The 15,040-nt window shown below is 45.6% G+C and overlaps 1 protein-coding gene across 1 annotated transcript in view; it reads right to left on the minus strand.

Moving 5' to 3' along the window:
* The window catches only part of FERMT2 (fermitin family member 2), a gene marked incomplete at its 3' end in the record, with an annotated part of 84,974 nt that overhangs the window by 22,811 nt on the left and 47,123 nt on the right, over positions 1 to 15,040 (minus strand). The window contains exons 3-6 of the mRNA XM_018558429.1: positions 13,989 to 14,120; positions 11,253 to 11,478; positions 10,125 to 10,227; positions 5,210 to 5,317 (exon numbers count right to left, since the gene is read on the minus strand). Of these exons, the coding sequence (XP_018413931.1) occupies positions 5,210 to 5,317; positions 10,125 to 10,227; positions 11,253 to 11,478; positions 13,989 to 14,120 (569 nt within the window). The remainder of the gene's footprint in view (positions 1 to 5,209; positions 5,318 to 10,124; positions 10,228 to 11,252; positions 11,479 to 13,988; positions 14,121 to 15,040) is intronic.

Here is a 15,040-nt window from a genome sequence, read left to right on the forward strand (position 1 = left end):
CGTAATGAAGGTGATGGCGATGGCAAGTAGTGCTTGAATATAGGCCCAAGTCTAGTCTCAACAGTGGTCACTGTGACAGTAGGGGACGCCTCCCCAATGTGGACACTATAGGGACCACCCCCACCTTAGTTCTGCTTTAACAAGTGACTAATTAAATCTAGTGTACAGGATGTCTTTAGGCAAATGACCAAAAGATGAAACTTTTGACTGCCCCTGGGAACTAGAAACAGTGTGTAACTATATGATTAGTAGCCGAACTGTCACTTTAAAAGCTGAATTCCAGGAAAACAGGTAAACGCACAGATTTAAATACATATTAGCATTTGTCCATCCACTCGTGAGATTTACACAGTTCTGCCAAACAACTGGCAGGAAACCGGATTTTTCTCTGCTGCAGTAAAGTAGCACTCACAGGGCTTGTCCACCCCCCCCCAGCCTGTGACTGGACAGTGAAAAGAGAAGCAGCAGACTGATGAGCTCATCTCTCCTTCACTTTACTCTCTCCTCCCATTAGTATGCTCCTTGTTAGCACATAAGCACTGCAGCACAACTGATTGGCTCCTTGTGCTGCTTCTCCCTCCCCCAATCTGAGCTCTGCTATACAGGGACTGCAAGAGGCTGCTACCAAGTCAGAGTCAGTTAGTTTAATAATGCATTACATTTGTGGTCTTTTAAATCTGCCTTTATTTTAAAAGCTAAAAAGGCACGTACCGCCATTTTGCAGAAACCGCATTGGTCGTCTTGCAGAGCCAATTCAGTTTGTCATTGCCATCTGGTTTCACATATGGAGATGGTTAATACAATGTGGTGATTCAGCAGTATAGGCGAGTACAGAGTACAGCGTGTAGCCAGTTTACATTCCCAGACGCTGCGAGACACTCGTAGTCTATTCTGACATACGAGCCCCACCAGTCTGAATCACCGTGTAGAAGTACATGCTTGGCCCAGCCCAGCTCCCGCCATTAGTCATCTTACTAATACACGCACACAATGCGTCAGAGGCACCGCACATTAAACGGATCCTATTAGGACATCCATAGTGTGTGTGTGTCGCTAATTTGAGGGAATGCGGATCGAGAGATGGTAAAAAAGCAGACGCGGAGAAGGAAATCTGCTCCACCCGCCCATCCCATTTATAAATAGCCGGAGCGCCCTAACGGTTCTAGCAGCTGTGCTAGGAAAACAGATCGCGTTTCATGCGTACAAAACGACAACAGGAAATGCAAGCGGTTCCCAGATCAAATGACCGGGCTGCAGAAAGCGCTCTTCCAGATTTCCGTCTTTATGATTTGTATTTCTGGCAGGTGAGCACCAGTCGGTCAGGAGGATTAACGAAGGATAAAAGTCATAGCCTGATCCAGGTATTACACACAAGGGGAATTAGTGAATCTCAATTTCCTAAACTGTAATCAGGATGACACCATACTTAAAGTGACACTAAACTTAGACCTTAAAAATACATTCAAGTCAGGGGCGTCCCGAGGAGTGGGCACCCGGGTGACACCCCGCCATGACGTCATTGTGCATGCGCGGCCATCTTGGTGATCTTTTAGATTGTAAGCCCTCAGGGACAGGGCCCTCCTTACCATCTAGACCTTGAATTGTATTGTGAATGTAATGTCTTCCTTATATTGTAAAGCGCTGCGCAAACTATTGGCGCTATATAAATCCTGTATAATAATATTATTATTAATAATACCTGCCTGGCCACCATCTTTGTGATGGACGCCAGCAGAGAGAGGATGGAACAACCACTCGGTAGGATAAGGTATGCCGCCGGGTTCCCTCCTCTCTTGCAACTGTCGGGCTCTGGGTCCATGACCGAGTGCACAACTTTTCAGAGGGGGTGACAGCCATTTTGGTGTCACCCGGGGGTGGGCCGCACCCCCCTAATGACACAACTGATTCAAATACCTTAATTATTAACAAAATGTGTCTTATTTGTGCATCACTCGGCTGTAGATCCTCCAATCATCTCTGAATTGGTGCCGACACTGTCCTTCCTTCTGGAGGGGGGGGCTTCTATTGTTTCCTATGATCCGTGTGCGAGTTGTAAAGTAGTCACCGCTCCAAGCAGCAGCTTGGAGGGAGCCAGCAGGAGTGGGGGGATTAGTTAAGGAAAATAGCTTTTCCTGTGTCCTAGGCATAAACAACAGTAAACCCTTGCAGTGCCGAGTAGCCCCAGTGCAAAGGAAAACTTCATTTTCTTGGCGTTGGGCTTTAACCAAAGTGCCTTCTGAGCACATAATCAACAGAATGCAAGCTGAGTGTTGGGGTAACACCTTAAGGGTCACAGGAGGACACAAACTAGCGTGCTCCCGTTACCCAAAGCTCAGTATACCGTGAGCTACGGCTCGCGGTATACTGAGACCGCTGCAGACGGGACGGATCCCGACATTACTGTCGAGATCCACCCAGCTGCGTGATTGACAGCTGGCTCTGCCTATCTAGAGGCAGAGTCAGCTGTACCCGCCTCCTCCCCAGTCTGTCCTGCCAGTCAGCGCTGGAGGATTGGAGCGGGGAGGGGGGGAATGCCTGCAGGGAGCCGTTAGTGTCACAGGCTCTCTGCAGGGACAGGATCGAGAAGTGAGCGAGCGACTGTATGCGCTCGCTCACTTCCCGATCTATTGAGCCGACCTGTGACAGTTTCATTGTCACAGGTCGGCTCAGATTATGAGGCTGAGTGCAAATCACTTACCTCATAGTTCTCCTTTAACTGACAACTTCCTACCAAACCCTAAAGACTGTTTCTGACCCTAAAGACTGTTCTCTGTAGTGATAGCTCTGACTGCCACACAGATTGTGCTTTAAAGTTTATTGGCCCTTTAAAATTCCACATATTGTGGTACATACATTTTGGAGAACCGGCTAACCCCATGTGACCTCAGCCTGGTGAACACAGACAACGAGCCCTACTCCCACATCTGGAACTATTTTTGGTCTTTAAATTTCACCATAGATTTATGTCCTGGGTTGCCGACTTCCTGTTTATTCTCTTGTGGTTCTATGAGCTCACACAGTCAACGGGAGCCATCAATCAAACCAGTGATGCGGTGAGTGACCCGGTTTGGGGTAGCTGCTGACAGCAATGACTAATGGGTGCGTGTAAACCAGTAGGGCAATGCCTTAGCAGCCTTGCAGCGCTGGCACCTCAAGTCCCATTTCCCACCATGGCGGCTATCTGTATGGATTTTGTATATTCTCACCGATATTCTACAAACATATCCTTGTAGGATTTCAAGCTTGCACTCCGATTTGTTCCTCTCACTGTAAGCGGGGAAAGCCATTTCTAGCTAATGGTGGCCGTACACTTATCGACTGTATTGATCTCCATACAAGATTGCAAATTGTATTGAACGATGCAACATGGTATCAAGTGATAATACGATCTATAACAAAAGTATCTATTCTAAACAGAAGCATGTTGGGATTTGTAGTTAAAGCACAGCTGAAGGGCCTGCGTTGTCCGCTCCTGCTGCAGCATATGCTCACCTTTCCTTTGCCTGCCGCTCCACTAGGAGCCAAAGTAAATATCCATGCGATATCTTTTGGCCAATCAGGACTGTCACAAGAGGAGCCCATAGTCTTTAAACAGGACCTTCCTTTCGCTCCCAGCAGGTGACCGGAGCGTCGGGGGAGCAAAAGGAAGGACCTTGTATGCATCTACATTAAAGTGAACCTGTTGCTCTGACATTCATAGGCAGAACACAGGCTCACTTTAAACCTAAAGCTCCAAGCTAAACAAATTGCATAACACGAGTTATGAGTATTCCTCCTTGAATCTCGGTGAGTTTTGTGTATTTCTTCTAGATCTGTGCAGTAATCCAGTGTGAGACTTGGAGTTTACTGTTATAAAGACCGCTCACTGCTGCTCTCTCTCCTTGTGCAGGGTGACTGGTCTTGTCTCTGCCCCCTCCTGTAATAAAGACCGGTCACTGCTGCTCTCTCTCCTTGTGCAGGGTGACTGGTCTCATCTCCACCCCCCTCTTGTAATAATGACCACTCACTGCTGTTCTCTCTCCTTGTGCAGGGTGACTGGTCTTGTCTCCACCCCCTCCTGTAGTTTCCCGCAGATAGCCTGTAGTGGATGGGGTCTGTTGGGTCCCTCCCACAGCTCTGCTCTCTACATTAAGTTTAGTCCAGTATGGCGCCCTTCCCTGTTGGTGGCTCCATGGGAGAGTGCCTAACGTAGCCTATAGATTGACTATGGTTGAGACATTAGACCAGGGTTGGACAACCTCGGCTCTCCAGCTGTTGTGGAACTACAAGTCCCATAAAGCATTGCAAGTCTGACAACCAGAAGCAGAGGGATTTGTAGTTTGCCCCTTAGCTGTATTGCTGAGGTTGCCTACCCGTGCATTAGACTGCAAGGCAGAGTACGGCTCTATTAACCCCGTAAATTTGGCACAATATAAATTTGAAAAATGAATAATAAAATGTTAATAAAAAACGTGTGCAATGAAAACCCTTCGGGGGAACAAAAAAAAAGTATATCTGTAGGTTTTAAATCCTGATGTTTGGTCTGCATTGTGTTCTATTTATGAACTGCACAGATCAGCAAAACCTCAGAATCCCAAGGATAGTTTTCAGATGTGCTGCAGCCTCCCTGCCAAGAACAGTTCAGTGACCCCGTGTACACACACATGCTATGAGGTGGGGGAAACACACAGCTTCAGATACCAGGACGTGTGTGTTTTCAGCAAGTGACCTTTCATCACAAAACTCTCATTTAAAAATTCCTTTCATGAACTTATTAGACATGTATTTCAACACAACACAACTATAACGACCTAAAACTGTCCTTATATTAGCTTTCCACAATCCTGGAGCACGACGCACTGCACTGGGAGCCAATCAGCCTCTGCACCGTGCCGGCAGATAGTGGAGGGCGGAGGGGAAGTGTTTTATAGAAGGAAGGGAGAAAATAGATGTTCCTAGCAGGGAGAATGTGTTCCTTCATAGCCTGCTGAGCAGACAGGGGACACGGGAAGCTGAATATGAATAGTGGTGTCACCGTGCTGGCTGTGCAGTGTACAAGGTGTGTGAATTAGAAGTACGTCGGAAGGTACAACAGTTGATATCAATGTATTTTAACTACACGATCTACTTATTTGGCTGGAGTTCCACTTTAACATTGGATCCTGTCTGGTCAATATATTGGTGTAGGCACCCACAGTCCAGCTTTAAAAAACAGCCACCTTTGCCTTACCTGCAGAGCTGCAAACATCATCATTTCCTCCTCTGTGCATTCGATCTCTTCAAGGAGAATGGACCATTTGGCTTGTTCGTAGAGCTGATTGATCCTGATGGCGTCATACTGCAACACAGAAAACACACAGATGTCTATAAGTCATTAGAGCCTGTTCCTGTGTACGAGAGAGACCAAACAAACCCCATTCATTCCTTACATCTGAACGGCCCTGCACTGTCACAATGGGGCCGTTCATTCTGCAGAGTTAGGGCGTTGTAGCTTTAAAGCCGAGCTCCGGCCTTCCCTTCAGTCTTGCACAGTTGTACCGGCTCCTCTCCTGGACTGAAATGGCTTTTTCTGATATCACTGCACACTGTGAGCTTCTCACAATGGGCATTATAAGCTGCACCAAGTCAGATAGAACCCGCCTCATTTCCTGGCTGAAAAACATCCAGCATCATCTACTGCTGTCCATACCAGTCTGGCTGTCCCTGGCCCACCCCTTTTTTTTCCATTGGATTTTAGTTCTTTCAATTATGGAGGCTCAGTATCATATTTGCATGAAGATGTAGCCTGCCAAGCAACACCCACTCCTCCAGACTGACACCCACCCATCAAGGCATTTACCCAACTCCACCCAAGAATCAGCCCACTGCTGGCACAGAGGGCTCTTGAGAAGAGTGCTAAGATGTTTCCAGGAATCCATGTAGCGAACCCTGATGGCTCCTCCCACCAGCCATGATCTTCCTACATTGCATATAGAAGCATGGGCTGCTAAGGCTGACACACCAAAGCCATGTGTACCATAGTTCCAATAATCTAATTACATTTCACACACTATTCAAAAAGGGACAATTCACCCAAAATTGATATTTTAGCTTCAAGTAGTAGTTTGGTGTTTTCTCATCTTTCAGGCAGTTGTTTGACTCTGCGGTCCTTAGCTAAATATTCTTGATCAGATACTTGCCATTAGTCCTAGAGCTCAATAGTGGAATATACAGAATGCACCAAGAGGAGTAAAGCTGGCCATACACCTACAGATTATCTGCAGATTTTCTATAGACCGATGGAAAAAGTGCGACAGATTCCTCCATCTACGCTAAACTGTGTGGATGGAGGAATCTCCAGTTGGGCCAAGCTTCAGTATCTTGCTAGGCGGCCCCGCTGGCTGCCAAAACACCTGAACAATGCCAGCATCCAATCAGATTGTTCAGGTATACGATTTAGGTGAACTACTTAAATGTTATCAATATATTGATCAACCCATCCTTAAAAGCTTTAGATTGCCTTTCACACAATGATCGAACAATTGATCAGTCATGGATTCCATCCTGTTAAGTGACCTTTAAAGCCTAACTCCATCCATTGCTTTATTCTTTTCTTGATGCAAATGATTTATTGATCAAACTTTCCCATTGCAATCAAGTTCTAAAATAAATAATGTGCTCCTCAAATCGATGGTGGTCTCAGATGACTGTGTTGCTGCGTGTATGGACAGCATGTGTTTTCCAGACTGCCTGATAAGGAAGCAGAACCAACTCACAACTCTAGACTGAAGGAATCCGTTTACAGAATGTCACATTTGAGACACTTTTCTCTGCACCACCTCTGGGCACATCTGCTGTGTTAGAGGTCATCTGTCAGCTATGCAGTTTTTACTGCTGATCAAGTACAGAAAGTTTACACAACTGAAATCCAGCTGGCAAAGAATGTAAGAGTCCTACAAGTTGTACCCTGCCACAGACTATATTAGAGCTGCAGCTAACGATTATTTTCAAAATCGATTAGTTAGCCGATTATTAGGTTCGATTAATCGGTTAATCGGATAAACAATAAAATAAAGTTTAAAAAATGGCTCCAGTGATGGGACTACTAGTTTGTATTGAGGTTGTAGTCCATCACAGGAGCAAGCTTGGAGCGGTGGAAGTAAAAAAGAAAGATAGTGTGGTGTGCAATATAGTGAAATGGAAAGTGTAAAATTATACAGCAATGAATGCAGAATACCACCAGCTATAGAGGAATACAACAAATCCCAGCAATAGTACATAATAGCTGGAGGCATTCTGCATTGCGCTGTATAATGTACTATTACTGGGTTTTGTCGTCCTCTATAGCTGGTGGTATTCAGCATTGCACCACTGTATAATGTATTATTGCTGGGATTTGTAGTCCTCTATACAGCGCAATGCAGAATATCACCAGCTATAGAGGAGTACAACAAATCCCAGCAATAGTACATTATAGCGTGCAATGCAGAATATCACCAGCTATATAGGAGTACAACAAATCCCAGCAATACATTATACATACAGTGTATAATGTATTGCTGGGATTTGTATTCCTATGTATAATATACAGCACAATGTACCATCAGCTATAGAGGAATACAAATCCCAGCAATACATTATAGAGCACCATGTGTGGGAAAGTGCAGGATTAACTGAGCAGTCTTCCAGCAACTTGCCTCTGAGATCGGGCCTGTCTATCGGCGGCTGTCATCACCCCACACCTGCTCCTCCTTACTTCTTCTCCCCGCGTCCCTGTGCCGATCGTGGATGTGGGTGGGCGGTGAGTGTGGAGCATGGATGCGGGCGGGTCTGGCAGCGGCGAGCGTGAGGTGGGGAGGAGGTACGGCGCACAGCGTGTGGAGCTGTGAACAGGGCCAACTGATCGGAAGCCGATTAATCGATTATTGAAAAAGTTGACAACTTTTTCAATAATCGATTATGTCGATTAGTTGTTGCAGCCCTAGACTATATGGCCAAATTATGTGGACATCCCTCATTATTAGGGATGCACCGATAACAATACTAGTATCTGTGCCGATACCGAGTATTTGGGAGAGTGCTTGTACTCGCCCAAATGCTCCAATGCCTATCTTGATACTGGATCTTCCAGCATCAGGAAGCCGGGCAGCAAGTCATTACATGCTGCCCAGCTTCCTGATTGGCCGGGAAGCTGGCTCCATGCTCCCTCGTTACCAGTGAGCATAGCATAGAGCTGGTATCCCGGCCAATCAAGAAGCCGGGCAGCTTGTAATGGGTCGCCACCTAGCTTCCTGATTGGCCAGCTTCCCGACCAACCAGGAAGCTAGGCGGCGAGTCATTACATGCTGCCCGGCTTCCTGATTGGCCGGGATACCAGCTCCATGCTCCCTGGTGACGAGGGAGCATGGAGCCAGCTTCCCGGCCAATCAGGAAGCCGGATGGCGACTCCTTATGCGTCTGGTCTCCTGGTGACAAGGGAGCATGGATCCGGCTTCCTGGCTAAATCAGGAAGCCGGGGGGCAGATAAGGACTCGCCGCCTGGCTTCCTGATTGGTCGATAAGCTGGCCAATCAGGAAGTCAGGAGGCGTGTCTGGACAGAAAGCTGGCTCCAAGCTAATCGGGAAGCCGGGTGGCGAGTCATTACATGCCGCCCAAACTTTCTGGCTAATCCGGAAGCCAGGTGGCGGGTCATTACATGCCGCCTGGCTCACTCAATGGGACTTCCGGTATCAGTATCGGTGCATCCCTACTCATTAGGATTGAGTTCTGAATTTTGCAATAAAGGGTACTGCTACAGCACACAAAGACATCTTAGACAATTGTGCACTTCCAACCTTGCTCGAGGAAGGATCGTCTCTGTTCCAGTATGACTGTCCCCTGTGTACAAATCCAGCTCCATAAAAACAAGGTCTGAGGAGTTTGGTTTGGAGGAACTCTAGTTGCCTGCATCGAGCCCTGAACTCAACCCTACTGCACTTTGGGATGAATCGGAACCCCGGTTATGAGCCAGGTTCTCTCATCCAACATCAGTACATAACCTTACAAATGCTCTTTTGGCTCAACGGGCACAAATTCCAAAAGAGTCCAAATTCTTCTGTAAAGCCTTCCCAGAATGAGTGGAGGCTGTTATATTAACAAAGGAGGCCAACTCCATATTAATTTCCATGGTTTTGAAATGGGATGCCCAACCAGCTCATACAGGTGTGATGGTCAGGTGTCCACAAACGTTTGGCAAAGTGTTATATGTGTATCGGTGGGGGTAATTAGCCCTGTGTATGTGACGAGTCGAGGGTGGTAGTATTTGGGTGACCTATAGGAGCAGGAGAGGTTAAGTGACATTAAACCCTCACATTTTTTAACATAAAACAATACTGTAATGTGCGCCTTACTGTAATCCATGGTAGTTTCCCTTCTCTTTGCTGCTCTTCCTTTTAAATTTGTATCTCTTCTCATGTTGGGCAGAACTTCTGTTTTGCAGCAGACTGCCTTGTCTCTGGAATGGATACATGGTGTCTGTGTATAGGTTTGTAACCTGAGCCAGCACTACAGGAAGAGGCACTCGGCCGCAAAGGGAAGTTCTCCCCCAGCATGAGAAGAGATACAGATTTAAAAGGAAGAGCAGCAAAGAGAAGGGAAACAACCATGGATTACAGTAAGGCGCACATTACAGTATTGGTTTACGTTAAAAAAAATCTGAGGGTTTAATGTCACTTTAGGCTAGGGATTTGCTAATCATTAACAAATACTGTATGTAGTCCAAAAAGCAGGCAGAAGAAATATGGACCATAGAATGGCAGGATCTGAAAGTATTGTCATCCTCCTCATTTTATGCACTCCTAACGCAGCACGGGTGGGGGTTCCCAAAGGTTAAGTGTGCCACTTCCCAAATCTTTGGGCAAGATTACAAAGATGTGTTTTCAAACAAGTATTACGTTTCCTGCCTGGAGTTGTACTACTTAAACATACAACGATGCTTCATTCTGAATGTTTCCATAAGGTCAACTCATCTTTGACCTTGTTTTGATCCTTTCGCAGATGTCCAATATAAAGGACAGCCAAAGCAGTTCTGTGTTGACCTGCCTGACCCCAAGAACTACCCGTCTGCTTCACATATGTTTGTAGGCCATTGGAGCTGGCCGGGAGGGAATGGAAAGAATTCAGTTACCTTGGGATTCAAGTCAAAAAAGCTGTAGTATTTGAATCGAAGTAGCAAAGCTTCGTTGTCTTTCACATCTTGTTCCATGAGTGATCGAGAGGAGTCCAACCACCTGCAACATGTTAAAAAGGGAAAGTATAGTCTAGTGAGCACATGTTGAATGATTTCTGCAGAGTTCACCTTATTTATTATTACACATTTATATTGCACCGACAATTTATGCACTTTAAATACTGTACATTCATATCAGTCCCTGTCCTCGAGGCGCTTACAATCTAAGGTCTCAATCTCACATGCAGGGCCAATTAACCTACCAGCATGTCTTTGGAGTCTGGGAGGAAACCTATGCAAGCACCGGGAGAACGTGCAAACTCCAAGCAGATAGTGTCCTGGCTAGGATTCAAACCAAGAACCCCAGCGGTTTAACCTGCCACAGGATTTTTCTTGCTGTAAATTCAAGCCTAAGACTTACACAGTCTCATCAGGTTGGTGACCTAAATTTTCTCTGCTGCAGTTAAGCGATAGAGCTCGGTCACCCCTCTGCCCAGAGCCTTTGACTAGACAATAAAAGGAACAGCAGTAGACTGATGAGCCCCTCCCGCTGCTCTACCCTCCTTTCAGCATGTTTCTTGACAGAACAAGTACACTCAGCAGGCCAATTGGCTCCTGGTGCTGCCCCTCCCTCTTCCAGTCTAAAATGCTGCTGTACAAAAAGATTACAAAAGACTGATACCAAGACAAATTCAGGAACTTACTCGAATTTCTTCAAAAGGGTATGTTAAAAAGGAGAAGTATGGGGTAAGTGTTTTCCCCCATAGTTCTCTTAAGGGTCACGGGAGGAAATAAACTAGCGTCCTCCCGTGACCCAAAGCTCAGTATATTGCGAGCTACAGCTCTCTATATACTGAGACTGCCATAGCCGGGATGGATCACGACATTACCGTCGAGATCCACCCAGCTGCATGAGTGACAGCTGGCTCTGCCTATCTAGAGGCAGAGCCAACTAATGATTAGGCAAGAATACATAACTGCATTGACTGGCATTTTTACATCTGCTTGGAGTCCAGCAATAAACCTGTGCTTTGCCCATTCAGGAAAAAAAAAAAAAAAAAAAGGACAGAAAGATAAAGTACTAACCCTTGGTTTATCTTGGCTTTGTCAAGAAGGGTCTGAGGCTTGTATAGTTTGGCAAGAACATCGGGAGAGGTGATTGGTTGACTGACTGCCAATATCCCGGGATTTCCTTCAGACAGGGCGCTGTCACCAAACCAAGCCGAGGTCGGGGAGAGGGGGCTGCCGTCTCGGGAGTCGTAGGTGGGAGTCATGGTCTTGCTGTACAGCCCGGGGCTCGAGTATATACTTCCTGATGTGGAGAGGAAAAATACAATTAAAAAAAAAGGTTCAAGGCCATGTGTAGGAAGCGACCATAACGCAGATTTCTTTTGCATGCTTTAGCACACGCCAGTTGCACAAAAAAAGGAGGGAAAACAAGGAGTGAAAACAGAACAGAGACACGAAGGCCCAGAAGGCAGCCAGACTCACCTTTGACAGGACCAATGTAAAGAACATCAGAGCCTAAAGAAAGGAGGGGAAAAAAAAAAGAGAGGAAATGAGACAGCCAGAGAGAGAGAGAGAAAGTGAAGTGCGGGAGGACAGGATCTGGAAGGATCATATTGAGGGGGGGGTGAAAAAAAAAAAAACGGGTCAGCAATTACTTAGAAGAGATGAATCCAATACAGCGTCATTTCTCTTACAGGAAACCTGTGCTGGAAAAATACATATAGTGCAATCTACTTTAAAGCTTTTGGATGAGCATGCCAGCCAATTAGCATTTTTAAAGTCTACCTCTAGGCGAATGCCTCCTAAGCACACCACTCCCATCTTTTTTAAGCCCCTGTTGACTTACCTGTACCTGCCACCAAGTAACCCTCTGTTGCGTCTCTTACTGAAGTGAAGACCGGTAATCCAGCGCTGAAGCCCGGGCCCGTTGCTGCCCTTCCTCATGACGTCACCATGCTGCTATAGCTTTCATGACCCTGTGAGGACCCAACCGATAGACCCAAAGGGAAGTTCCCATGTCACCTAGTGATGTGGCCACCAGAAGAAGGTCCTTCCCACTCTGAAGACCACAAGGCAGAAGACCTGTTAACTGGCGCGTCATGTGACCACAGATTCTGGCAAGTATTTAAGGCATTTAGTTTCTGTTCTTAATTACTGGGGCAGTTAGCTGGGTTGGGAGGTACAGGCAGTCACCGAGTTACAAACATCCGACATACATACATACAACCCCTACTTACAAAGGTAGGCTATTACTGCACAGCAGGGGGGTTCCAAGCTGCAGCCAAAATGTACCGCGCAGCATTCCAGTAGTTGTAATGCTACCACTCTCGTGCCGATGAGGAGTGCCCGCCTTTTTGGGTCTTCGTAGTATTTTAGGTACATTACAGGAAGTTGGCTCTTGTTAGACATGCAGACGAGGGGTGCCCACCTCTTCTTCCGGGTCACTGAGGTTTTTTTTTACTGCTGTCTGTATCCTCATTTGAAAGATATATTCTCCCTTCCTGTCCTTGAGACAAGAGGAAGTGAGGGGAAATCTACCCCTAGGAAGGGAAACTCACTCCTGTAAAGTTATCATGGGAAAAAAAGGTGCCTCCACTGAAGCTTCATCACCAATCCTTGTTTCCACGACAACCCAAAATTTTCAAAATCCAATTGTCACAGGGACAGAAAGTGTGGTGAAATCTTCTGAACAGGGGCACACACAGCAAAACAAATGTTACAGGGGGTAAACCCTTCCCTATGCAAAACTAAAAACAAATTTTGGCTGGAGTTACACTTCAAAAATGTACCTGTTCCAACTTACATACAAATTCAACTTAACAAACCTACAGTCCCTATCTTGTTCGTAGCCCGGGGACTGCTTGTATCGGGGTATTGTATAGAGGGGGGATTCCCTACTTTAATACTTTCACACTCATTGACTTGGAGAACTGCGCAGATCAAGGATTCCGATGTCACTTAGGCTTCTCTGGCTGCCAATGGTGTCCATGACTCAAAGCCATAGACAGCCAGGCAATGATGAAGAATTTTCAGGTAGTCAGCAGTGGCGGTCAGCATAGGTTTCTCTACAGTTTTTCTGTAGGAAGCCATCTGTGTTGCCTCGCCGTCACAAATCGCATACAAGCATGGACACGGAAACTACAGCTGCAGAATACCGTATCTGGTGGTCAACGGTCACTGTTGACCACCAGAATTCCAGCTAAAAGAGAAGGGAATAGGCAATGTGGATTCTGGAAATTCCGTCCATAATGACGTATCTTGGAGAAATTGGTTGGGAGGTCAAAATACTTCAATCCTGAACTATGAGAGATAATAATGGGGTGGCCCAAGGGGACTCTAGGATAGAAAGGTCTTTGATGATGTGCATTATATGCATCTCTGCAAAGCTGGATCCACAGATCTTCAGGATGGTTTTTACTCCACAGGACAAGCATGACTTATTTCAGATGAACTGAATTTTTTTTCTTGCTTTAGGAGAGAAATTGCCTTCATTCCAGAAAATCACACCAATGAAATAAGATGTCTTCCTCCTATCAGTACTACATATGATAACCATCACATAGGCTCAATTCACAAAGCTAACCCATCAGGATAAGGATCCTTACTTTCAAGTCCAATGAGATTTGATCATTGCAGTCACATGACCCTTCCCCTAAATAAAGCTTTGTGAATTGAGCACCTCCTCACAGCCAGCAGGTAATGGAGACTGAATAATAAGAGGGTGTTATTTGTTCACAATATATGTTATAGCATCAAAGACAGATCAATATCATCAATTGTCATTATGGAATTGGTTTGGTGTAAGACACTGACCAGACCCCGGTGTCAGTAAGGGCCCATCTAGTTCCAGAATGTTCTCTTCCATCTGGTCCTCAATCTTTTTCTTTTTTTTCTTTGGATCTCTTGGTTTCCGGAGCAGCGAAAGTTCTTCTGGATGTCTGATATCTGCGCAGCAGGAAGAAAAAAAATCAAAAATAAAAAAAAAAATCTTGAAAACATTGTATTCTGTATCCTCCTTTATATCTAATAGATTGTAAGCTCTTCTACCTTCTGTATCCTCCCTTATACCCTAATAGATTGCAAGCTCCTCCCCTTCTGTATCCTCCCTTATATCCTAATAGATTGTAAGCTCTTCAACCTTCTGTATCCTCCCTTATACCCCAATAGATTGTAAGCGCTTTCTCTTTCTATATCCTCCCTTATACCCTAATAGATTGTAAGCTCTTCCACCTTCTTATAAGCTTCCCTTATACCCCAATAGATTGTAAGCACTGCCTCTTTCTGTATCCTCCCTTATACCCTAATAGATTGCAAGCTCCTCCCCTTCTGTATCCTCCCTTATACCCTAATAGATTGTAAGCTCTTCTACCTTCTATATCCTCCCTTATACCCCAATAGATTGTAAGCTCTTCAACCTTCTGTATCCCCCCTTATACCCCAATAGATTGTAAGCGCTTTCTCTTTCTATATCCTCCCTTATACCCTAATAGATTGTAAGCTCTTCCACCTTCTTTACCCTCCCTTATACCCTCATAGACTGTAAGCTCTTTTCTTTCAGCTGGCGCTTCCCCTTTCATTCACAGACATCTTTCCTAACATGGCACGGATTGGGAAATCACATTTCTAAGCAAAATAGAAGATTTGGAGAGCCGGGTCAATGGCCAGGAACACGAAGACTTAAAATGTTTAGTATTTGGATTGGCATTGGAAGGAATTTCTTAACTGGCCTTGAAAAGAAGAAAGCCGAGACACGCGGTAGCAGCGCAGGAAACGTTTCACGGCCTTTTAAGGGGATAGCGTGTTGGCGTTTGATTACGCAATCTTTAAAACAAAAATAAGGTGGATTGGAACATTAGACAGAAAGG

Source organism: Nanorana parkeri, unplaced genomic scaffold (genome assembly GCF_000935625.1).
Source record: "Nanorana parkeri isolate BGI_ZX_2015 unplaced genomic scaffold, ASM93562v1 scaffold339, whole genome shotgun sequence".
Classification (NCBI taxonomy): domain Eukaryota; kingdom Metazoa; phylum Chordata; class Amphibia; order Anura; family Dicroglossidae; genus Nanorana; species Nanorana parkeri.